Consider the following 27,323-nt stretch of genomic DNA (forward strand, 5'->3'; position numbering starts at 1 on the left):
GTTTTCTGTCAGAATGCTATGTTGTTTGTCAGATTTGTACTTGAATGATTTTTTTTCCTATATTAAAAATTGTTGCATATTAGGTTAGGACTATTCAGCATCCTAGAGATTAAGAAATTATTTTTCTGTGTATTTGTGAATAAATGCTTCATTAACTTGTAATAGACAGTCTCTTACTTATATGTCTCAAAATATTTGATCTCCTGCCATAAGCATAAAATAAAAGGATTGCCTATATAACAGGAAACACTATACCATTTCAGACAAATGGTTGTGCAATCTCCTTAAAAACATCCAGTGTTGGAGAACCCACATCTTCTGGAGGCAAGTTGTTCCACTGATTAATTGTTCTAACTGTCAGGAAATGTCTCCTTAGTTCTAGGTTGCTTCTCTCCTTGATTAGTTTCCATCCATTGCTTCTTGTCCTGCCTTCAGATGCTTTGGAGAATAGCTTGACTCCCTCTTCTTTGTGGCAACCCCTGAGATATTGGAAGACTGCTATCATATCACCCATAGTTCTTCTTTTCATTAAACTAGACATACCCAGTTCCATTCTTTATATATTTTAGCCTCCAGTCCCCTAATCATCTTTGTTCTTCTTCTCTGCTCTTGTTCTGACCCAGCTCCCCAAACACAACCAAACCCTCTGACGTGAACTCAAAAGATTCCTTTATTAGGAATGCCAGCAGCCCCGGCAAAGAGTTTCTCTTGATGGCTAACAAGTCCATCTGGCCGGAAGATGAATAGTTCTCTGCCATACCTATTCATCTCCACCCCACCCCCTGCCTTTTATCCTCAGAGCTAGGGTGGGGCCTCGCTAACAGCAGTGGCTCTTCCTTCCCCAGGATTGGCCCACGGCTTTCCAGTGCTCTCCTGTTCTCTGCCTTCTGCGCAACCATGCTTCAGGCACTGGACCCAGCTGTTCCTCCTCTTCTTCATCAACCACCTCCAAATCTGGGGGCTGTTGACTCTCCGTCTGAGGGCTGACGGATGGCCCAGGCTCTCTTCTGTCTCTTTCTCTGCCAGCTCCATCCCCTCTTCTTCCTCGGAGCTCCCAGGTTACCCTAATGCTGACCCTGATTCCCACACCGCCTCCTCCTCTGATTTGTCTGCTGGAGGGGCCAGCGGCCGACAGGCCACAACAATACTCTTAGAGTCTTAACATCTTTTTTATATCGTAGCGACCAAAACAGGATGCAGCATTCCAAGTGTGGCCTTACCAAGGCATTATAAAGTGGCATTAACACTTGTTGTGATCTTGATTCTGTTATTGCAGCCTACAACTGTGTTGGCTTTTTTGGCAGCTGCAGCACACTGCTGGCTCATATTTAAGTGATTGACTACTAGGACTCCAAAATCCCTCTTTACTTTTGCAGTCAATTTTTTTCTGCTTCCATCTGCATTTTTATATTGTTTGTGAGTTTGTTTGTTTATTTACTTACTTATTCATTCAATTCCTATACCTGCCCATCACAGGAAATGACTCTGGGCAGCTTAGAATTCAAATTACGTTCAGAAACTGCCATGTTTTGACTATATGGAGAATGATATGAAAATATGACCAGTTACTAAGAATCACATGTTCTAATAGTAAAATTGGGTAATATGGTAAAAGAGTAATGCAGTTGCTATGTCTGAAGGCATAGACATTTTAGAGCAGGGGTGTAAACTTACAGCCCATGGGCTGGATGTGTCACATGTTAGCCCCATCCCTGCCTGGTTTAGTGAAGGGGGAAAAAGTCCTGATATGTCACGTGACGACGCTGGGATAACTCGAGTTTGATACCTGTTTTAGAGTGATTTTAAAATTTCAATTATAAATTAAGAACATGAAGTTAAAATGCAGAATCTTTGAAACATTGTAAACATGAATGTATTTATTAATTTGTGAATTACATAAACAAGATAGGACCTGAAGAATCTGCAGTTGATTTCAATTTTGAAAGTTTCAGTAGTTGCTGCTTGGTTAGAATGTCTTAGGGATATCTTCTAAAAAAGGAGTCTTGTTCTTTAATGATTCTAAAGTGTTCTCAAGATAGACATCTAGTGGATTCTCTCTCTCTGATAGTTTCCTCTGAAGAAACCACAGGGTGTTGTATGCACTATTGAGTATCTCTCAATAGCAATATTTAGCCAATATGTTTTATTTCTATAGTAGGTCTCTTAAACCAGGTCAAGGTAGCATTCTGCTTTTGTAGGGGAGATAGAAACCTATTGGGATAAACATTGGAAAATTATACAGTTCTCAGTTTTTAAATCTAACTTAGCATTTAATGATCACAGATATTCATTACAAATACTTCAAGTGTAAAATTCCACTTTCGTTATGAGTTTGGCTTATGATTTATGAAATTCTGTGTGAAAGATAATTCTCATTGCAGAAGTATATCAAATCAAATCTAGGCATCATGATCTCTGTTTTTGTATTTATGTTTTTATTTTTAAAGGCAATCAGCTTCCAGGTTCATCTTTACAAAGCAAAATATAATGATGATGTTTTCTTTTGATTTGTGAAACTACCTAGAAACCAGAAGAATGCACCATGTATAATAGTAAAAAAAAAAGATCAAGAGTGATATCAAATGTTTTTTGTTACTTTGAGTTAAACTATTTTGAATAAAACATTTTCATTAAATTAGTTTCTCATTTTCCTTCTCTTAGAAACTATGTTCCAGCTTCCTGTCAACAATCTTGGCAGTTTAAGAAAAGCCCGGAAAACTGTGAAAAAGATACTAAGTGACATTGGTTTGGAATACTGTAAAGAACATATAGAAGTAAGTATGATTTTGTAGGGAACATTTGTTAAACTCTAATGTTGGTAATATATTCAGTTGAAAGTAGGGGGATGTTTTTTAGAATCTGAATGATTGTAGTCTTCACCACTGAACTAGGATTTACAATTTTTACTTGACCTTAATTGCTAACCAAAACCTGTAGCAGCTGTAGCATTCAGAGTGGCTATCAGGGCTGTTTCTTGATGCCATGATTGAACAGGAACTTGGGTCCTCTGTTCCTTTTCCTGATGAAAAGAGATGCGGAGTCATAACTTACAACTATTTGTTTAGTGGCTGTTTGAAGTTGCAATGGCACTGAAAAAGTGACCTCACCATCAGACCATCCCTACGGTTACATGATCAGAATTTGGGTGCTTAAGAACTGCACTGATTCACTCATAATGGCCATGGCAAAACAGATTGTAAACAGATTCGAACACATGCAACTCAGTTAATAACCACCTTGCTTAGTAATGGAAATTTTGGTCCCAGTTGTGATCATAAGTCAACCTATATATAACTGCTTGTTTGGGACAATGGTGGCCATTTGATCAGCGTTATTTGGATATTGCCGAGAGATTATTAATGGCTTGAGACTTGCTCTTTGGTTTTATGCCTACCATGCAGTTCTTTCCTCCTTAAAAGTCAAGGACTAGCACTAATGATATTACCTAGTTTGGGTAATGAAATGCCTGCAAGAAAACTACCAGCTCAGAGAGCACCAAGGACCTCTCATGTATCTATCTGCCATGGGAACCTTTCAAAGAAATACTTCGAGTAAACGTGAATAGACCTACAAAGTTTTAATATAAATATTTGGTGTTGTATTCTTAATTCAGACTATCTTTGGTAAATACTGTAACATTTTTAGATAATTAATAACCACTATAATAGAACAGCAGTGTACACTATTCTTTTCAAAGAATGCCTTAAACATCTCTGCTTGCATTGAAAATCCATTTGTTGCCTCCTAACATGTGACTACAGAATTCCTCTTTTTCAAAAGTATGTGAATCATGCTTTCCTTGCATTCACACTAATAAGTTGAAGGTTACAATTACATGACTGAAGGGAATTTTTCTTGTAAAACTAACAATGTAGATTTAAGTAAATGAAATATAAATATGGACAATATGTATTTATATAAGTTTCAGGAGTGCGGTATGATTGATGACAGAGCAAATGCTTCAAGGGATAAATCTTTCAAAAACCAAGTGTATAAAAGAGATAGTAAAGTCTAATGCTGATTGTCTATTGGGCAGAAAATGAACTTCATCTTCATATGAAACATTCCTCTAATTTTTTTCCCCACTTGATATACTGTATATTAGTCACTTTTCCTTCTGCTTTGTTAGTTTTATGCCGACAAGATATAGGGATTTCTTAGTTGCAAAATGGAAAAACAAAGGTTGGAAGTACTTTAGCTTTCTCTGTTCTGGAAGCTTTATTCTGCTAGGCATACTCCAAAAGAGTAGCACAAGCACCTTTCCTGCTCATATTCCCTTTTACTCTTTTGGGTTCAGTACTACAGGTAGTCCTCGACTTACGACCACAGTTGAGCCCTAAATTTTTGTTGTTACGTGCGACATTTTTTAAGTGAGTTATGCCTCATTTTATTACCTTTCTTGCCACAGGTGTTAAGTGAATCATTGCAGTTGATAATTTAGTAATATGGTTGTTAAGTGAATCTGGTTCCCCATTGTTTTGGCTTGTCAAAGGTTGCAAAAGGTGATCGACACAGCAACAGTCATAAGTATAAACCAAGTATAAGTATAAGCCAAGCATCTGAATTTTGATAAACGATAATAGGGATGTTACAAAGGTTGCAAGTGTGAAAAACAGTCAAAAGTCACTTTTCAGTACTGTTTTAACTTTGAACAGTCACTAAATGAACTGTTGTAAGTTGAGGACAACCTGTACAGCATTTTTGTACAATTGCTACTTAGTCTAGATTTAGATTATTTTTTTCCTTTCTGGTATGAAAAAAAAATCTCAGATACTAATGCTATAACAAAATAAAGAATTTGTAGTGCAGAAAATAATTTGTTTTTGCAAATACAGTAGTCCCAAATATTGAACAACTGATTGAAGTCAAGACAGCACTGCAAAAAGTGACTCACAGTTACGACTAGCAGAGGTTCTGCGGTAACATGATCAAATAGGGCTCTTAGTGATCAGTATGTAGTTATGGCAGTTGCATCATTCTGGGTTTCCCTGATTGTCATCTTCAACCTTTCCTTTCAACAAGCAAAGTCAACGTGGGAAGCCAGATTAATGATTAGCTTAATCCCTGCAAGAAAAAGTAATAAAATCTAGTGCAACTCACTTAACTTAGCTACAGAAGTTTAGATCCTAATTTTGGTTGTAAATCAAGGACTATCTATTAAGGACTTTCATGCCTTCAGAATATACTGGAAAGGGGCCGGGGAAACCAACTGAATTAAATCCAGATTCATTTTAGAAGGAGTTTTAAGTATCGTTCTTTCATTAATGGTTGGATCCTAGGTTTTTTTTAATGAAGTTAGTTCATTATCTTGTATTCTTTTGGATTTGGTCTCTGAGCACTGTTTTGTTTTTGGATTATGAATTTAGATATGAAATTAATAACCAGTCAAATATTAATAGTATGTTATTCCTATTTATGGTTTATGCCATTTTCTCCATCTTTGCAGGATTTTAAGCAGTTTGAACCCAATGATTTCTATTTGAAAAACACTACATGGGAAGATGTTGGATTGTGGGACCCTTCACTTACAAAAAATCAGGTTAGTACATTAATGGGTGAAAGATACCTGATCTGAATCCATTAATTTTTTTTTTTAAAAAAAACTTATAGTAAATGTTTGTTGCTTTACAACACAATGTTAATTTGTACTTCCATAAACCTGAGTCCACGAGACTCAGTGTTTAGTAATTTAAATTTGTTTTGTGGAAGAACTGAGAATACATTAACAAACTGTAGTTATAACCGTTGCTTCCCATCCAGAAGTTGTCTTTCAGAGAAACAACTGAAAATGTGAAAGTATGAACACACATAACAAAAATTGGTTCTAGTGATTCTAAATTATTTGATTGCCAAATTTGGAAACTGAAATAAAAGTTTGGCATTCTAAACTTATAGTTACTGCAAATAATGATTTAAAATTTAATGTTTGAATTGTCCGTTCTATTTAGTTGCTCATTCTGAGTGTATATATAGAAATACCTAAGCAATCTGTTACCTCTCTTCAAACATAATCAAATATACTGTAAATATATAAATGTTTCTTTGTAGATTTATCAGGATGAATATTCAATCTTTAAAAAATGAATTTAATTATCAGTGTCAATAAAGTAAACTGAGGGATACGTAGGACAATATAAGACAGTTGAAGATTGTTTATTTGTTTGCCTTTTTGGAACATCATGAACTTAGAACTATTGTGAAACATTTTGAAGTCTTTCCATTATAAAATATAAAAGCAGTCACATGCTTTAATTTTACATGTCAAAGCTTGAAATGCATGCATGTAGATAATATGAGTATAGTAAATTGTTCCTACATACTGGTATATGTTTTTGATGCATATTTCCATGAAGTACTAGAAATGTGAATTCCTTTTTTTAAAAAAATGATAATGTCCACTAGATTGTTTCAGCATTATCATGAGAAGCTATGAAGAACTGTGAATTATTTATTTGTTTATCTCACAGTAATTATTATCTGCCCTAATCCCAAAAGACTGGGAGGCATATAATATCAAACCATTACCCTAGCCTGATTTTGCCAGTATAAGGAAAAACTGCTAAATGGATGATGACCCTACTAATTTAATAATGCTTAGTAGAAGATATTTAAACTATATTAAAATGAATTTTTTATGATACTAACTTTTTTTCTTTTTCTTTAAAAGGACTATCGGACAAAACCATTTTGCTGCAGTGCGTGCCCATTTTCCTCAAAGTTCTTTTCTGCTTACAAAAGTCATTTCCGGAATGTTCATAGCGAAGACTTCGAAAACCGGATTCTTCTCAATTGCCCCTACTGTACTTTCAATGCAGACAAAAAGACTTTGGAAACGCACATTAAAATATTTCATGCTCCCAATGCCAACACACCAAGTGGAGGCATCAGCACTTTTAAAGATAAAAACAAGCACGATAGCCTTAAACCTAAGCAGGCTGACAGTATAGAACAAGCTGTTTATTACTGTAAGAAGTGCACTTACCGAGATCCTCTCTACGAAATAGTTAGAAAGCACATTTACAGGGAACATTTTCAGCATGTTGCTGCACCTTATATAGCAAAAGCAAGTGAAAAATCACTCAATGGAGCTGTATCCTTGAGTTCTGGTTCCCGAGAAGAGAGTATGATTCACTGCAAACGATGCCTTTTTATGCCGAAATCATATGAAGCTTTAGTACAGCATGTTATTGAAGACCATGAGCGCATAGGATATCAGGTGACAGCAATGATAGGGCACACTAATGTGGTAGTCCCAAGATCCAAACCTTTGATGTTGATTGCTCCAAAACCCCAGGATAAAAAGCCTATGGGACTTCCTCAGAGATTGGGACCCCTGTCTCCTGGAAATGTTCGTTCTCTTCCATCACAGCAAATGATAAATCGACTAAATATACCAAAGCCTACATTGAATTCAGGAGTTAATATGATGTCCAGTGTTCACTTACAGCAGAATAACTATGGAGTGAAATCTGTACCACCAAGTTATGTTAGTCATACAGGACGGCTAAGTTTAACTGGTAGCTCCCCAGTGTCTCTATCCCAGCAATCCTTGAAACAGTATCCTCCCAGTGGAAATGGGAGGCCGTACCCTCTTGGAGGAGAACCAAGACCACAGACTTCTGCAAGGTACTCTCTTCAATCTGCCAACGCATCTACACTTTCATCCAGTGCATTGAAATCAACACCATTAGCTCAATCTCAGGCAGCATCCAGAGGATTAGCGCAGTCCACATCCAAACCCCTTGGAGCAAATGCTACAGCCGTCGCTTCTGCTGTTAATACTTCATCAACGCAGAAATGGAAAATTTGTACAATCTGCAATGAGCTGTTTCCAGAAAATGTGTACAGTGTTCATTTTGAGAAAGAACACAAAGCTGAAAAGGTGCCTGCGGTTGCTAACTACATAATGAAAATACACAATTTTACTAGCAAATGTTTATACTGTAATCGCTACTTGCCCACTGATACATTACTTAACCACATGTTAATTCATGGCCTGTCCTGTCCCTACTGTCGCTCCACTTTTAATGATGTTGAAAAGATGGCTGCTCATATGCGAATGGTTCATATTGATGAAGAAATGGGACCTAAAACAGATTCCACTTTAACATTTGATTTGACATTACAGCAGGGTAGTCACACCAATATACACTTACTTGTAACTACCTACAATTTGAGAGATGCCCCTGCTGAATCTGTTGCTTATCATGCTCAAAATACTCCTCCAGTTCCTCCAAAACCACAGCCAAAAATTCAAGAGAAGACAGATTTACCTGTCAAAAGTTCGCCTCAAGCAGCAGTTCCATATAAGAAAGATGTGGGGAAAACTCTTTGCCCTTTGTGTTTTTCCATCCTCAAAGGACCCATCTCTGATGCACTGGCGCATCACTTAAGGGAGAGACACCAAGTTATTCAAACAGTTCATCCCGTAGAGAAAAAGCTCACATATAAATGTATTCATTGCCTTGGAGTGTACACTAGTAACATGACTGCCTCAACTATAACTTTGCACCTTGTCCATTGTAGAGGTGTGGGGAAGACACAAAATGGTCAAGACAAATCTAATATTCCCTCTCGGATAAATCCGTCTCCAGGTACAGGACCTGTGAAACGTACTTATGAACACATGGAATTTTCTCTTTTGAAGAAAAGAAAAATAGATGATGATGATTCACCCTCAGTTTTTGAGGAAAAGCCTGAAGAACCTGTAGTACTTGCTTTGGATCCCAAAGGTCATGAAGATGATTCGTATGAAGCCCGAAAAACATTTCTCACCAAGTATTTCAATAAACAACCATATCCCGGTCGAAGAGAAATTGAAAAGTTAGCAGCCAGTCTTTGGCTATGGAAATCTGATATTGCTTCACATTTTAGTAACAAAAGGAAGAAATGTGTTAGAGATTGTGAAAAGTTTAAAATGGGTGTTTTGCTAGGATTCAACATGAAAGAATTAAATAAAGTGAAACATGAAATGGATTTTGATGATGAATGGCTATTTGAAAACCATGATGAAGAGAATTCTAGAGTCAATGCTAGTAAAACGGTTGATAAAAAAATAACCTTAGGTAAAGATAATGAAAGTTCTTCAGACAGTTACGAAAATATAGATGAATTCAATGAAAGCAATAGTCCTTTTGTAGAAGTTGTTTCTGATCATAAAACATCTATAATTAGTATAAATGAAAACACAGATGAAAACATATCTGAGGAGGCACCCTTGGAAGCCGTGTTGGAGCCTCCAGAAAAAACAGACCAAAAAGAGAATGGAGGAGATTCAAAAATCCAGGAAAGTTGCTCTGCAGCAGAACCAGGAAAGCAGGCGGCTAATGGCTCAGACAGTGAAGGTGACCAAGAAGATCAGGATGATGTTATTGAATGGAAAGATCCAGTATCAGCCTCTGAAAGCGGACCTGGTTCTCAACAGGCATCTGACTTTGAAGATAATGCATCTGAAGTGAAGCCCGAAACTTGGACTGATGAATCATCCCAAAGTGAAGATGCTAATAGTAAACCAGGTGCAGAAACTAAATGTGTTGTCTCTGAGGGTGATGGAGACCATTCAAAATGGAAGAATAGTTCCTATGGAAAAATAGGTGAGTTTTGGTCTAAGGACCAGTCACAATGGAAAAATGCAACAGAAATTAATGAGAAGTTGTCAAATCCACAGATGGAGTGGCAAAATAGCACAATTGACAGTGAGGATGGAGACCAGTTTGACAACGTGACTGATGGGGTTACAGAATCAATGCATAGCAGCCTAACGGGGGTAGAGCTGAGTAGCCAGCAAGCATAAAAGTTGGTTAACTCCATGACTTCAGTATCTCCCACTTGACAACTCTCTAAATACTTTCATTTACAATGAATGCTAAAGTTCATTATAACTGGTACTGCCTTTTGAGTGCAAGGTCATCTGGCTAGTGGCTACAAAGCCAATTCTAGTACTTATTTCAAAGTATGCTGTTGGCAAATCTCACTTGAGAGTATGTGCTGTGATGAGCACAGTAACTTAATGTGAAAACTGATATGCTGGTAGCTCCCAGTTCACTGAAGAAAAGGTTTATTTTATTGGCATTTTCAACATTTATTTCACTGTATATGTTCAGCTGTATGTCTTTTTAAACATTACCTTTTCCACATGGTAGTTATAGGGCCAACATAAGAGCTACCAGTTCAATGTGTATAGTAGACTCTGGGAAAAATTGTTTTTTCATGTATCATTCTGAATAGTTGAAATGTATATTTGTACAGTCTTTTAGACCTACTCAAGTGATGCTTATGCTATTGTTCTTGTGTATCCATCATAGATTTGGTTCTTTTCCCTTTTTTTTAGTGTTGCCCTGCTGTGTAATAAATGCTGTATCTAGTTTACCTAGCAAAAAGCTTGAAACTGCTATAGTATGAATTTTGACAGATTTAGTTTTTGCACATAACCTTGTACAATCTCAAAGAGGCCAGCAACATAAAATATATCTGGACTCTTACTGTATTATAGAATTTTCTTGTTCTTGAATATCCTTGACATTATAACTGATGACTATGAATTTCAGAGACATTTTCTGAAATCTTTTAAGCTAAAATCACATGCAAGAAACAAGTTTGCAGCTACTAATTTTGACACCTTTTAGATCTGTATAAAACTGTACTGTGTTAAAAGCAGCATACGGAAATGAGTGCTGCATTTTTTTGGATATTTAGTTTTATCTTTAGTTAACACCTCATGGTGTTATTCATTTATACCATCTAATATATGACACATTGTTGTAGTATGGATAATTTTGTGATCTTTATTTCCCCTTTGTATTCATTTAAACATCTAAATAAATTGCTGTATTGTGCTTAATGTAAATATTTGCTTTTATTACAAATTCTGAATTACCTGTTTCCCAAGTCATTGTGATGGCTTTTGTTGAAAGAAAACAAAATTCAGATGCTAGAATTTATGCCTTGAGAAAATGAAGTTATCTACAGAGTTCTGTATTAACAAACATAAACTATCTATGTGCAAGCTAGTGTTAATATATAATCTACTGAACCAAACAGATAGAAATGTATTAAAATTACAGTACTGTATATGGATTTGCAGATGCAGCATAAAACATCCAAACATTTTAAAATTCTGTTGTTTTCAATGGCAGTTTAAAGATGTGCTTTAAACACTCCTATTGAAATCATATTTAAAAGTACTTTTTTTTTGCAAGTTGACAGTCCTTAAGATTTGCTCCTTGTAGTAAATCAGTGAATGGATTTAAATGTGTCTCATACCCATTATTTGCAGATACGCTATTTGAGTTTTCACACACATCAGTGTATGGGATTGAAGGGTGGCGAGTTGGGGAAATAACAAGTTTTAACATTATTGTCAATGTGTATTTTTGTCGTAATGAGGTTTCTACTGTAGCAGACTTAATTGTAGAGCATTTTATAAGATCTTTTTTTATTAATTTGTCTAGTTCTCAAACCATGTTTTCCTTTTTTCACAATATTTTGCTTATATTTAAATGCCTAGTTTATTGCATTGTGATGCAGTCTGCTGGAGTCAAGGATGTATTTATTATATGTTCTAGCAGAGGGGGGAAATTGCTAAATCTGTATTGGTGTAAACTTGACAATATTTACATTAATTTCCAGTAAAAAATACTTAAGAAAGATTTGTTAAAACTTAAAAATCCCGCTAATGCTGTAACTTTACATTTGAATTATTGCAGAAAAAAATTACACCTCGATGGTAAAGTAGCAATCTGCACCTTACAGTTTCTAGGAGATTATAAATTGGATACCAAATGATCACAAAATCCAATTCACCAGAAGTTGGCAATCTGCTATTTATGTTTGGCTCATTGAAAGTATGTTATGGATATTCTACCCAAATATCTCTCATAATGGTTCTGGCCCATTACAAAACACATTAAGCTGTACCTATTCACCCCTGGTCATAGAGCAACACTTATCCAAATGTGCCCCCCCCCCCCCAAAGGCTTAGTAAGCAGAATTCCAGAGCTGCAGATTAGAAAACTGAAAAAGAATTGGCAGAAGATAATGACAAATCATGTATGTATAGTTGCTTAGAAAACAACATAGCTTGTCCATGAAATTCCAAGATATATTAAAGATTGGCTTGAAGGGACTTTACTTTTACAATCTCCCATATTTTTCTTTATAAGAATACATGGGAAATGAGACCACCTGGTAGTCACCAGGAGTTGAGTTCAGGTCCAGGTAATCTTTAAGACATGTTCATTTTCTCCGCTCTATTCCGATTTGAAGGATTTCTTCCTCTTCTGAATAGTTACGTGCTATTTAGACTGCTTGCCTATCTTAGCTTTAGCAGGCATAAATGCCTTTTCATTTATGGTTCCTCTCTTTATGTACAAATATTCCCAAGTCATTTTATTTCCAGCAAATATATTCATTGATGTGCACGAGCACCAGATTGCTGATAATTCTTGCAGATTTAAATAGGATGCAATGACCTTAGAATTCCTGTTTATCCAGCTTCAAATAGTGAAACATTTTATTTTTTTAAACACAACTAACAGTTGTGTGCTTGGGAGTATGATAAAAAAAATCAAGTCATTTTGGAGTTAATAGTTCATAATAATTGCATATATTCTAGTTGCAGATATCGTAAGAAGAAGTGTAAATAGAACTGACTCTTAGTTTTCATTGTATTTTGTTTTGTCTTCAGGTTAGTGTTGATTGACTCCCTGGACAAATCCTTGAACAACATTTTTCAGAAATAGTTTGTCACGGTCTTCTTCCTAGGTCTGAAAGACCAAATTTTACCTTGTCTGATTTTATGCATGTAACATGATTAGAATTCCTGGTTTCTAGACAATATATTGCCCTTAATTAGTACACCAAACTGGTTTGCATACTGTACACTATATTAATGGTGCAGAGAGTCTCCTGCTTACACCAAATACACTTCAGAAAAAGTAGTTTCCAGCATGTCTTCACAAATATTTTTTCCTTCCATTTTAAATCTTGTTTCCTGATATTTCTTTTATTTATGTAAACATACCTCAAGTATCAAACACAAGGAATAAAAAAAATTCATTGCCCCATAATCAAGACTAGAACACATTGAAAATAGCAGTTTTCTTTCCCATGATGAATTTTGCCCTAATACAAAATGTAAAATAAGGTGGAAAGGAGAATACCCAAATGGTTTATTTGACTATAAGGCAATAAGCATAAATACAGAACTAATGGTTCTGATATTTGCTACCAATATATTTGATAGGAAAATAATCTTCCGTTCTATAAAGTTCAGGCAGGTTATAACTCTGCTGTGCATCTGGAGTACATGTCTGAAACAAAAACAAAAAAGTTAAGTTGGACACCACAGAATTAAAATATTTAATTAAATAGCTTTTAACAACTTATGTCTCTCTGTGTGTACACACACGAGATTGGTTTATGTGGCAAAGATTTCATTATTTCTAACAAGTTAAGTTTAAAATCCTTTTCTCTGCTGCGGATTGCACTACAGGGGTTCTGAATGCCAAAAAAGGAGCAAAATTAGCTCTTGAGAATTGTGTAAAACAAAGCTTTTGATGCACAATACAGAAATAAAAGGGGCTCTTTAATCAATAGAGATGATGTGCCAGATGCCCATGTGAAAAATTCATCCCTTCATGTTTTTTCCTCACCACTGTCTTAGATCCCAGAAATTGGATGAGTTGAACCAGAAATTTAATTCTGTTGTAAGGTTCACTTGCTTTGTGTTCATTTGTGACTTATGTCACTAATTTCCGGATATGTTGAATCAGATTTACTCAAGCAAATTCATTGGGGAATAAATGGAATGGTTATACAGAGTATAATACAGGTGTAGTGTTAAAAGCAGTACTTTATGCAATAAATGTTTAATTTCTGTTATGTATATGAGTTTGGCCTAGGGGGATTATATAAATTCTATCATCAAAAATATCTTCCTAAAGCATAATTGCTGCCATCATTTATTGCTTTTTTCAGGTAGCCATCCATTTCCAAGCTCTCAGCATGGAGACCTTTTGGGAGACATAACTGCCAGCGTAAATCTTTTTCTTGACTGTATAGGTAGTCCTCAATTTATAACAGTTTGTTTAGTGACTGTTTGAAGTTGCAATGCCACTCAAAAAAAGTGACATGATTTTTTCACCCTTTTTGCGATCTTCTGACAAACAAAGTCAATGGGAAAGTCAGATTCAGTTAACCATGTTACTAACTTTATTGCATTGATTCGTTTAACAGCTGTCAAAGGTCGTAAAATGGGGGAAATTTCATTTAACGTCTCCTTAGCATCAGAAACGTTGGGCTCAGTTGTGGTCATAAGTTGAGAACTGTCTATATTCTGCTTTAGGTTCAATGCACAGGTTTCATGATTCCAGTTACACTTTCAATAAAACATTGAGAAATTGCATTTAATGCATTTTTTTTAAAAAAAAATCCCTATCTTTAATTTGATACAATGAAGTTATACTGACAGACCAAGATATTCCATCCAGATGTTAAAGGGGAAATCCTTAAGTGTGGCTCCTATAACATGTAACAAGATATGAATGACAAATGGAAGATGTGTATTTATGTACAAAGATAGGAATACCACTCATCAAAATGTGATACCCAACACATTCTTAATTAATGCTTTGCTTCTGTGCCCTTAAAGCATCTATATTTTGCTGATTTACTCTGTAAGAACAAGTCACTTGAGAAAGCAGGTTCAGAAATAGGCAAACCTTGGTATTTTGCTATTCTCTCCCTCTAAAGTGCCTCTGGGTTATTAAAGAAATAGAACTTAACATTAAACATGTTGATGGTTCTGTATTGTAGCTCATGCAGATGCCTGCTGCTCTCACTTGGAAGTTGGAGCATGCAACCAAAGCATCTCCATACCACTCAACTAGATTAGCATGGACTCTCTGATGAATAAAATAGATCAATGTTTCAGTCTGCCTCAATACTGGAAAAGGGTTTCAGAATTTCTGTTAACTCACAGAGAGGCTTTATGGATAACCACAACTTGCATTTTACTATGGAAGGTTTACTGAAGAAAGCCTACTTAGTCATATTGAATATGGAACTAGAAGTTTCTGGAGGTCATAAGTAGGGAAAGAAAGCAGCAACTTACTGCTGTCAACGTGTACTGAAAGCAGTGTCTCTGAAAATAAGAAATCTATGCCTCTTAAGGCAGTTTCTCAACGTTGGCAAGTTTTAGGATGTGTGAACTTCGATTCCCAGAATTCCCCAGCCAGCTAGAGTTGAAGTCCAAATATCTTTAAAAATTGACAAGGTTGATAAATGCTGCTCCAAGGGGCTTTCCTGTCTTGTCTTAGGTAAATAATGGAGTACATAAGGTTCTTCCTTGTGGGGGTAGGGGTGGGGGAAGCGGAAAGAAAGTAGAAAGCATTGAGTACTTAACAAAATAGTTGCAAAATCCCAATGCTTAAGCAGTTACTTCTTTTGCAATAGAAGCAGCACTGCAGGGTATCTTCCTTCATCTCTCCAGCCTAGCCTAGGAATATCACTGCATGATACTTCCCTAAGGACTGATAATGTTTAAGCTGTTGGTAAGGAGGTATGCAGGAGTATTCCACCTCTCAAATTTTCAACCTGCATCTCCTCAGCAACCATAAAATGGCAACCAGCAGAAACAAATTCTCATGGGTGACAACTGACAAGCGGTGCTTTATGCGAATACTCCTGAAGCATTCCTTACTCCTTGCTTTTTCGCAGCTACAGGGTGGATGGTAGGCTCTCATACTTCCATCTCTGGCACCAGGCTGATGGTGTGGAAAAAGCCAAGCAGCCATTCTGAGGCCTACTAAATGTGGTGAAGAAGGTGCGTGCCCGAGATGTTGTGTGGAGGAGGGGCCATCTGCCTCCTGGTTGAGTAAAGGAATATCTTGTTGTGTTGCTGTGTGCAGCTCCAGTAGCTATGCACCAAAACGAAGTGGCTGGAAACCACCAAGGACTTCTGCAATTCTTTTTAGAGAAGAAGGTCAACTCTTCCACTTCTGAGATAGCAGCTAGCTCTCCCCTTTCTTCATTGACAAAAGAATAAATGATTGCCAAGGTTAAAATACTAAAAAAAAACAACCAAGATAGGAACACGGTTTCTCCTCCCCCGCCCCCAAAAAAAGAAGAAGAAAGAAAGCACCCTCTACTTTCACATGCTTCACTTCTCCCTTATTGAGACCAGACCTTCCACTGGAATACTGCAAGAATCAATAGGTAGCCTTAAGGATTAAGCCTTTAGCTTCTGAACAAAGCTGACCCTTTCTCCTTTCTTAAGAGGCAAGCAATACTGGCTAGGAAAAGAGAAATAAACATTTGCGTGCTTTTGCTCATCCTTGGCACTAAATCAGTACATCCACATTTGTATACCCATAATCCTGACCAAAAGCAACTTAAATAGAAGAAGTTAACTTAGCACAAGATTTCCAGATAAGTAACAAGGGTGCTGTTAACTAATGTGGACAATCCTGGTCTACTTACAAGCAACCTCCTGTAATCAGCTACAATAACATTAGCCTTAATACTCAAAAATATCTGACCAGCCGAATGCACTATTATTTAAAATCAAATAGCACAATATGAAACAAGGCAGTGAGCAGTGTGCACAAATGTACACTGATCATGCTAGGCCCAAGAACATTTTACAGATAGATACAACGAACAGTAACTATAGCAGATACATGCTTTTATATCTGCTGGGGATAGTAGATGAAAGGTGGCTTTCTAAGCATCCAAGTCTAGGACACCAGCTAAGGATGGGAAGTGAAAACTCCCCTCCTAAATTTCATGTTTACTCCCTCTCTTGGCAATATTTAACACAAAAGGCATACAAATAAAACTTTAGCAAGAGAATCGTTCCATATTTTTAATATTAAATATGCATTCATAAAACATCTCACAGGTACCAAAAAGATGCAAAGGGAGCTGATAACCAGATTTTCTAACATAGAAAGCACGTTTAACATTTGCTAAGGATTGAGGGTTTCCCTGATGATTGCTGCAAATATTTTTTGAGAGCAGCAGGCAACAGGAACCTCCATCACACACTGACAGAAAAAAATGCCATGCAAAGAAATATGGAGCCATGGAGAACCCTAATAGTGGTTGGATCATACAATCCCAGTTATTATATCCATTAAGAAGCATCCTTCAAATTTTTATTGCATATCACTTTTGGCATGGATGTGCATTTTGTTCTATGCTGGGCTGCAGATGGTTTCTCAGTAATATGCCAGGAGGCATTCTCCCAAAAACAGTTAATGTGACTAGGACAAAAACAAAGTATGATTTCATTTTATATGAATGGCAATTTAGATATGAACAGCTAGTAAGAATAGTCTCTTATGCATTTATTAATTTTCCCCTCTATCCAATTAAAATTACAATTTAATTCCAACTTTTTCAAGATTCTAGGGTTTTCTAGGAGCTATATACTGCCAAGAGGAACAGAATCTCTTTTCTTCTACCTAAAGCTAAATTTTAATCTGGAAAAGAAAGAAGAAGAAACTGACATTTCAAGAAATCACCTGGGCTAAACAGATACTATTATATTCTCTGATTCTTTAATTACATTACAAAACATAGAACTAGATCGGTGTTGTAAACCTACATGATGATAAACTCTCCTCATATTTTAAAATCTACATTTGTGATTAACCTGACAACCTTACTATCTCTACGATCACTCTGGATTTTGTACAAGGAAAAGTTGGCTCTTGCTTCTACATAGAATATGCAGCTTGAACACCAAGAAAGATGTGAGGTTGTTGGCTGAAAACTGAATCAATATTTAAAAAAAAAAAAAAAACAATGTGGCTGCTTTAATAAAAAAGTTTAAAAGATATCCGAGATATCCAAATCTGGTTCAAGCTTCTGAAGCAATAAGTGATTCTTCCACCTTGATAACCAAAAATTAGGAGTCTGGCAATACCTTTTCTAACTAGCAAATTTTTATTACAAAGCATGAGTTTTCCTGAACTGCAGTTTCCTTCAACAGATACAACCAGCCATCTAACTTTTTGGAGGAAGTGATAAGATCCCCAGCCCCATTTCAACCCTGGGACAACATTGCTGGTTAGAAGCAAATAAAAATAGTTGGTGTACAGCTACAGGAAGAGACTCATTCTCTCTCTCTGTGGAATTGGCACTGCAACCGAGGGGGGAGGGCACTCAGAACGGAAGCCACAGAAATCATGGAGACTTCTGCAGACCGAGTTCTGTCTGCTAAGTAAACTACCTGAAGAACTGCAATAGCAATTGCTGGCCACAGCAGTTGCCCCCAAAATAATAATAATCCTAGCTACCCTTTTCCAGGCAGACCAGGAAAGCTCTGTTACTCCTACACACATATCCAAAAATAATTCATATTCATATTTAGTGGCAACACAAGCTGGAAATGGAATCACTTTGCATTAAACTGCTTTTGTTGCCAGGATCATCATCTCCCATGAACATAATCTACTTCCGAAAATAGCTATTAACCCTCCAATTGCATGGAATCCATCACTTATGCCATGATCATTTTTTAAATGGCTTCACTTAGGCAGCAGAGGGCAATGGCATTTACGTAGGCTAGCAACTGATTGTCTCTGTTTCCCTTTGAGACTTCAAGGTTTCCTTAAACCAGTATTTCTCAACCATGGTGGACTGAAGATACGTGGACTTCAAGTTGCCAAGATTGACAAATATAGCCTTAAATCCAAACACACAACTTTGAGTTCATGTCTTGGTTAGTAGCTGATTCCTATTATGCTGGCTAACTAGATTATGAAAAAACAAACAAACTATTCTTTCTCATAAACACACCTCTCAGCCTTTCAGATCAAGCCACTATGTTTATCACTGGGGTTGGCCAAACAATTTTGAATGAAATTTATTATGCCATGTAATCTCTTGTTATTGTAGTCTTCTACAGTATGCTAGCTGAGAAATTCTAACACTGAAGTCCATCTATCTTATGCCAAGGCTGAGAAACACTGCTCTGAGATGGCCACAATCTGAATCAAGAAACTTAACTTTCTCATACCACTGTTCTCCTAAAAGTAATATTTAGAGACATGCCATGGGGAACACTGAATTTTACTGAGTCTATCCAACCCTTTTTACTCACACATCTTTTTAAAGCTATCTTCATTGAAAATTCCTGGAATTATAAATCCAAGTGTGATTAAACCATATGATACCTAGCAATAATGGGTAGACCAAATAAAGTCAGTGATTCTGACATTCTTGCAATTTATATAAAAATACTTTTAAAAGATCACATAATAGTTTGGCTTGCAAGTGTGATAGCAGTTTATCAAAACAATTTTAATTCTTGCTTTGAATGAAAGTCTTTACCCTTAAAGTTACCCCCTCTAATATAGGATGCAGAGTATACCACATCATTATACGCAACTAAATTTTAAATTCAATTGGCATTTTATTACCCTATAAAATTGTTTATATGCATGCAGGGCAAATCGATCTAACTTAGCAAACAAGATGATTTAAGAAAAGTATATAAAATGCTGATCATGAAAACATCAATTAGACTACTAGAATAAGTAAGAGAAAATGCTAAGTAAGGATCACAAGGCATGCTCTTGGAAGGCCGGCAAATCCTCAGCAGATTATTTTTGCAAGAATTTGCTCACAACATACTGTAATAAAGTCTGCCTTAATGTATATGGAGGAAAAAATACTAAGAAGAAAACATCAGGAAGATAATTATGATAATAATATTCAAATTACATCTGCTAAGAATTTATTCCAAATATCTACAAATCTCACAACAGCTTAGGGCATTGTAAATGTTGTACAGCAAATCTCTACAGTTTTTGTTTGTACTAATTTGATATGCCAAGAATATATGGAATTTTTTGTGAAAGCCAAATCTCCCCCCTCCCCACAGACACAAAATACAATCATCTTACTGTATTACCTTTCCCAAAAGCATTAGGTTTGCAAATCATTACCAGGTTTAGGGGAAAGAAAAGTACATTAGTTTTAGTGTGTAAATTATGGGCATGAATATCAATTACAAGTGCATAAAATGCAACCCTGATTCAGTCCTGTATTAATTTATGCTGCTCTCTTTAGGGGTAGTGAAGTTTTTTTTGTGAAATCAAATTCTTATTTTTAAGAATGATTACCCTAAATGTGCAATGCAAATGTACAAGAAAACACTATCAATTTTATTTAGGCCCAAAAGCAAGTTACAAACACAATCATAATAATCTGCAAATTATAAAAAAACTTGGCATTGAATAAAAAGTAGAATAAGTAGAATAATTAGATAAATATTGCATAATAGATTGGACCAGCTCACTGATTTATTATTTAAAAAATTGTTTTTATACTCATAGTTAAAAATCTGGCTTTCACTGAGATAATAAGATACTATCATTACTAATAAATGCTTCTCGCTACAAACACTCTACAGAAAAATAGCAGTACCAATGGAATCAAAAGGAATCTGTTTTGTACATCCTTTTATATTTTCCCCAATTTGACAACACTAACATGACTAGAATATCCAGTTGGTCCTGAACCTCCATTATTCTTCATTATTCCTCAAGGGGTCACGAATGGCTGAATCTCTACTTGTAACAAGCATTTGAAGTGCAACAAATCCATTAACTCCTAAGCAGTATTAACTAACTAATTTCATGACAGAAATTTACATCATCCTTAAAATCAGAATCAAGAGGCTCTGGCTATATTTTGACTGCTAAGACTTGCCATCTGCTCATGTTACATTTTCACCTCAGGAAATAAATTGGGATTGTAAGACACACACACACAAACACACACACAGAGTTTTAGTTAATGGGGAGATACCGTGCGTTTTTAATGCAAAGCTGAACAAAACAACGAGCACCATCACTGGAAAATTGAACCCAAATGGAGGGAGGGAAGTGCCTTGTTACACAACTCTGGGAAATGCCTTGGACAGAGAGAAGGAGGAGGGAAAGTGACTGGGCATATTTGATCCTTCCTCAGCCGGAAATTTGCCTTGAGGAGAAGCTCTGTGGAGGAAGATGGGGGAAGGGCAGAGTGTTAAGGGGAGAACAAGGAGTTTAGAGATCTGTTCAACATTTGGACTCCTTCAGGCTATGATGGAGAAGAGCGTCTTTGCTACAACCATCATTACCTCACAAGCAAAACTGGGAGCTGCTTTAAAACATGAAATCTTCCCCAGCAGAAGCTTATCCTACACCCATACCCGATCTTTACCCCGACCCCTACATCATCCCCCCCATGATCCCAGACTCTCTTGGACTACAAATAATCCTTGATTTACAACCACAATGTTTCCATTGCTAAGCAAGACAGTTGTTCATTGAGTTTTGCCCCATTTTATGACCCTTCTTACCATGGCTGTTAAGTGAATCACTGCAGTTGTTAAATTAGTGACATGGTTGTTAAGTGAATCTGGCTTCCCCATTGACTTTGTTTGTCAGGTTACAAAAGATGATCACATGCCCCCGAGACACTGAAACTGTCAACTGCCTCTCCAATCCAACTAAGCATATTCTTTCCATTTCTCTTTTAAAAATGTGGCTTCTAAATCTGAACAGACAGTGGGGGAGGTTTTTCTTTTATCATTAAAAGTCGCTCTGTGGAATAAAATGGGCAGTTTCTAAAATTAAATACATGCCAGTGGCCAAGCATTTCAATTTTGATCACATGACCATGAGGATGTTGGTTGTAACTATGAAAAATAAGTCCCTTTTTCAGTGTTGTTGTAATTTTAAACAATCACTAAGCAAATGTTTATAAGTCAAGGATCACCAGTATTATAAAATGCCATTCTCAAACTTAATTACTCTTTGAAATTATTTAGCAGTTGAAGTTAAATAGCAGCTTGTTTTTCATTTTTGGATTAAGGTAACTAAACTACTACTATGGAAAGGATCAAATTGCCTCTCCAATCCAACTAAGCATATTCTTTCCATTTCTCTTTAAAAATGTGGCTTCTAAATCTGAACAGACAGTGGGGGAGGTTTTCCTTTTATCATTAAAAGTCGCTCTGTGGATAAAATGGGCAGTTTCTAAAATTAATAAGTAAACAATATTAATTGGGTGATTCTATCACTAGGCAGAAAGATGGCTCTCTAGAAAATACAGTGCAAATAAAAAGCAGTGCACTCTCCTTGAATTATCAAACAAGTTCCTACAAATGTGTGTTAATACCGCCTGGACTTTCACAATATAAAACAATAGTAATGATATGGATGGACAACTTCCTAGGCTATAATGGATTTGATCAGCATGTTATGTGAACCAAGCCATAACTTAAACCATAAAATAATGTGTTATGTGAACATCAGAAGTGTGTTTAGTTAATCGGCCCAACTCCATTTATTAACTTAGCCTCTTGATATTTACAGAGTTCTCATAGCCATTTTATCTTTCTGGTGCCTATTTCTTTTCCATTCTCTGTCTTGATAAATTTAAATCAGATTTCCTTAATGAAGCAGGGAAGTATCTTTCTGACAGATATCAGCTCTTTTTTTGTAAAGTTAATATTGCATTAATTTTAAAGGCAGTTCAACCAACTTCTTAAAAAAGTGTAAACAAACAGTTCAGGCAGGCATTTATATAAACTAAAATACGTGTGTAATCCACAACATAGTAAGCCTAATATATCCACATACATTCTTTCAAACTTGATTTAGTATTCCAACAGGTTTAAACACATTTTAAGATTCAAATTTGATAATAAATGTAAAGGCATTGTATTTTTTAAAGTCCTGAATTTGCAAGTAGACATATTTTGGAAAAAAAACCTATTGTTGGTTGTACAACAATAGTACAGAGTGTCATTGGAACTGGGCAGCTGATAAATAAAGAAATATTGCATTTTGTTTGTAAAAGATTCTGGATTCTGTTCCTCTAATTTCAGGGCAATCATTCATTTTAAAACTTTGGGGAGTTACTTCTAATGAATGTAAATGCAAAATTGAACAAGGTGCAAAGCAATGGTCTGATTCAGCATATTATCATCCCATGTTCAACTTCATGCCATATAAACCAAGATTCAACAGGCATCTTCTGAGCTGCATCTCAGAACAAACTAATTTCATCTCATACATCATGCAGAGTCAGTATTACCTGTGCACAGCAGGATGATTATAGTCAGGGCAGAGCAGTTGAATCCTGCAAAAATGCCACAAGTCTCTCTTCTTGAATGAGTACTTTGGACTCCCCTCTCCTTTAATTAATTTCATCCCAAGACATATTAGCAGTTCTCTAACTGGACCACTTTTTGGATCACAGCTACAAATTGCCAGTCAAAACGTCATTTCATTCCAGAGCACATCAGCAGTGATGTGATTTTCAGAATGGAGCTGTCCCTGGGGGCAACAGCAGACTAATAACAGTTTCGCAACCAAGCTGAACAATATCACTCCGAATTAACATCACTTTCTGAATACTTTGTAGAAATGCTCAATATCTTAATGAGACAGGGATCTAGGGAAGGGATGAATATATCCATATACATTCTTTCAAACCTGATTTAGTATTCCAACAGGTTTAAACACATTTTAAGATCCAAATTAGATTATAAAGGCATTGTATTTTTTAAAGTCCTGAATTTGGAGGTAGACATATTTTGAAAATAATATTGTTGGTTGTACAATAGTACAGCATGTCCCTTGGAACTGAGTAAGTAATAAATTGAATAAAGAAATATTGTGTTTTGTTCATAAAAGATTCTAGATTTTGTTCCTCCAATTTCAGGGCAATCACACACACACACACACACACACAGATATATACATACATACATACATATATATGTATATGTATATGTATACACACACACACACACACACACACACACACACACACACACACACACATATATATATATATATATATATATATATATATATATATATATATATATATATATATATATATATATATAAATGTTATGTCCCACCTTCTAAAATAAACAGTTAAGGCTGAAAGCAGCAGTCCTTGTAAAGAAAGGCAGCAAACAGGAAAATGTTATGTCCCACCTTTTAAAGTAAACAGATAAGGCTGAAAGCAACAGTCCTTGTAACGAAAGGCAGCAAACAGGAATTTTCACAGATAGCTCCAATAAGTAAAAGTTCCAACGAACTAAATCCAAGACTCAACAAGATTCTTCAGATCAAAATCCTTCACAAAATAATTCCAATAAGTAGAAGTTCCAATGAATTAAATCCAAATCCCAACAAGATATTTCAGATCAAAATCCTCCAAACTGTGCTCTTCAGTTCTCCTTGCAAATAGACACTTTGTTCCGGACAAAGTGCAAAGTCATATCTCTCCCTTTATAGAGTAACTAATTAGTCTAATTGCTGGTCTGCTCTCCTACTGTATCCTCGTTGGTTCCTCCTTGTCAGGAGACGTCTTGTCCTGACATCTACCCAGCAATCATCCAAATTATCATCTTCTTCACCTGAAGATATCATTGGTTCCTCATTATCACCCGTTCCCGGCTGACCACCTAATTGAAGGGTGGAGGAGTTTGAAGGTTCAAGCCGATCTTGCAAATCAAATGCATTCATCTCCTCCTCATCGTTAGAACTTGCTGATTCATATAAGTCCTCCTCACTGGAGCTGTCATTCAAAAAACCTGTAGCAGATGCCGGAATCACAACACTATCCCTCACCGCAGGGCCCTTCCCCCGGGTCTGGCGATCCGGATGCGGTTTCGAAGGGAAGCGTGCATGAAAGTCTCGAAGCAGATCCGAAGCATGAAGTGTAGACGCATCCGTCCAGGAACAAACCTCCGAGTCATCTACCCTCCTCCTGACCAAATACTGGGCGACCTTTGAGCCAACGGGAATCAAGGACGTCGACCACCGTATCGTCAACAGCAGGCTCCTCAGAAGGCAATGATAACGGACCCGGTTCAGCAGAATCACGTAATCGACAAACAGAAGAATCAGGAATCAAAAGAGATCGATGAAAGACGGGGTGAATACGCATGGATCGTGGCAAAGTGAGGCGGTATGCCACGGGATTAATAACTGCCTCAATCGGGAACGGACCAATAAACCGATGATCAAGTTTTCTAATAGGGCGATCGACCTTCAGATGTTTTGTAGATAGCCACACTTTATCACCCACAACTAACGGAGGTGTATCTCGACGGGACCGATCTGCAAACCGCTTATAATCTTCTTTTGCCTTGTTCAATTGTTGTATCAGTAGGCGGCGAACTGCGTGTAGTTCTTCCAAAAACTCTCGGGTCTCAGGAACCGGGAATCCATCATAGTTAATGGGAAGAAACGCGGATGATAACCCATATTTGCAAAAAATGGCGTGACACGGGTGGAGGTATGCTGCGAGTTGTTAAACGCGAATTCTGCTAACGGGAGGTATTTCACCCAATCGTTTTGTCGCAAATTAACAAAACATCTCAAATATTGAGTAAGAATCCCAATCACCTTCTCCGTCCCGCCATCAGTTTCCGGATGGTGCGCTGACGCTAAACATACTTTCACTTGCAAAGCCGCCATTAACTGTTTCCAAAATTCTGCCGTAAACTGGACCCCATGATCAGAAACCACTCTATCAGGCAGTCCATGTAGACGGAAGATATGTTGCAAAAATAACTGAGCCGTAGTGCGGGACGATGGTAATTTCCGACAGGGAATGAAATGGGCCATTTTAGTCAACATATCCACTACCACAAGCACTGTTGTGAACCCCGATGAAGACGGTAAATGTGTCAGAAAGTCCATAGAGATCGCTCCCCATAGTCTACTTGGAGTCGGCAAGGGTTGCAAAAGTCCAGGAGGTGCACCGGATGCTGCTTTCGCTTGCCTACATTGAACGCAAGAAGCGACGTAAGAAGACACATCATGACGAACTCGAGGCCACCAAAAAGTCCGAGTGACCAAATGCAAGGTCTTGTGTAATCCAAAATGACCAGCGGCTGGGTTATCACGACATTGTGTCATGATGAGAGCCCTCAACGGTCTGGTAGGCACATATAATAAACCCCGATATCGAAGCAGATCGTCTTCAAAAGACCATGGAGAAGTTGGGCCAATGTCCTCCCGTCTCTGCTGCGTCCACGCATCCAAACGTTGCGCCTCTTGTAGTTGGGCCCGTAAATCTACCGGTTCCTGCAGTACGGCTAGAGATTCCGGTGGTAACACTGTCCGTAAAGGAAGAGGATCTTCGGCACAAGTATACTCCGGTTTCCGAGATAATGCATCCACCCTCCGGTTCTGACCACTTGGAACGTAAGTAACCGAGAAATTAAATCTGGCAAAAAATAACGACCAACGAATCTGCCTTTGATTCAATTTCCTAGCCGTGGTCAAATGTTCCAGGTTCCTATGATCTGTCCGAACCTCCACCTTATGTCGAGCTCCCTCCAAATGATGTCTCCAAGTCTCAAAAGCAACCTTAATAGCTAACAACTCTTTTTCCCAAATGGTATAGTTGCGTTCAAAGCTGTAAGCTTCCTAGAATAATAAGCGCAAGGAAACAAAAGAGCGCCATCCTCCGAAGCTTGTAACAGCACTGCTCCGATAGCGACATTAGAAGCATCTGTCTCGACCACAAATGGGCGATCCGGATCAGGATGCTTCAATATGGGTTCAGTTATAAATGCTTTTTCAAAGTGTCAAAAGCCTGTTGTTGTGGAGGCCCCCACACAAATGGAACCTTCTTACAAAGAAGCTGGGTTATGGGATCCATTATCTTCGCAAAACCTGGAATGAAAGTCCGATAATAGTTGGCAAATCCTAAAAGTCGTTGCACATCTTTAACCCGACGAGGAGCTTCCCAACTACACAACGCCTCAACCTTTTTTGGGGTCCATAGCAATGCCCACAGGAGAAATAATGTGTCCCAAGAATTCGATAGACGACTGAAAAAAGAAACATTTTTCTAATTTAGCATAAAGTTTATGTTCCCGAAGACGCTGAAGCACTTGACGCACCTGCTGAAGATGTTGCTCTTTAGATTTTGAATAAATCAAAATGTCGTCCAAATATATGACAACAAACTTATCCAACATGTCTCGAAAGATATCGTTCATTAAATGTTGAAATACAGCAGGAGCGTTGGTCAAACCAAATGGCATAACGGTGTACTCGAAATGACCATAACGAGTGCCAAAAGCCGTCTTCCACTCGTCTCCCTTACGCATCCGAACCAAATTGTAAGCTCCACGTAAGTCAAGTTTCGTGAAAATTGTAGCTTCCCGTAACCGCTCCAACAATTCGGAGATGAGCGGTAAAGGATAGCTATTTCTCACAGTGATAGCATTTAAGCGTCTATAGTCACAACAAAGACGAAGTTCTCCCGACTTCTTCTTGACAAAG

At 37.1% G+C, this 27,323-nt stretch overlaps 2 protein-coding genes across 8 annotated transcripts in view; one reads left to right on the top strand and one right to left on the bottom strand.

Moving 5' to 3' along the window:
* The window catches only part of ADNP (activity dependent neuroprotector homeobox), a 62,525-nt gene extending 51,690 nt beyond the window's left edge, over positions 1–10,835 (top strand). For all 4 annotated transcript variants that reach the window (XM_087959281.1, XM_087959282.1, XM_026664973.2 and 1 more), the window contains 3 exons: positions 2,662–2,774; positions 5,447–5,539; positions 6,668–10,835. In XM_087959281.1, coding sequence (XP_087815407.1) covers positions 2,662–2,774; positions 5,447–5,539; positions 6,668–9,793 — 3,332 coding nt within the window. In that variant the 3' untranslated portion in view covers positions 9,794–10,835. The remainder of the gene's footprint in view (positions 1–2,661; positions 2,775–5,446; positions 5,540–6,667) is intronic.
* A 2,314-nt stretch (positions 10,836–13,149) lies between these two features.
* The window catches only part of BCAS4 (breast carcinoma amplified sequence 4), a 40,100-nt gene continuing 25,926 nt past the window's right edge, over positions 13,150–27,323 (bottom strand). For 2 of the 4 annotated variants that reach the window (XM_026664865.2, XM_087959285.1), the window contains one exon: positions 13,150–13,310. In XM_026664865.2, the coding sequence (XP_026520650.2) occupies positions 13,206–13,310 (105 nt within the window). In that variant the 3' untranslated portion in view covers positions 13,150–13,205. Of the gene's footprint in view, positions 13,311–13,838; positions 14,378–27,323 lie in introns of those variants that run through there. The other 2 variants (XM_087959284.1, XM_087959286.1) reach the window with 1 other exon arrangement.

The sequence above is a fragment of the Notechis scutatus genome, chromosome 3, assembly GCF_049901735.1.
Source record: "Notechis scutatus isolate UNSWTSFEM ecotype Mainland chromosome 3, rNotScu1.2, whole genome shotgun sequence".
NCBI lineage: Eukaryota > Metazoa > Chordata > Lepidosauria > Squamata > Elapidae > Notechis > Notechis scutatus.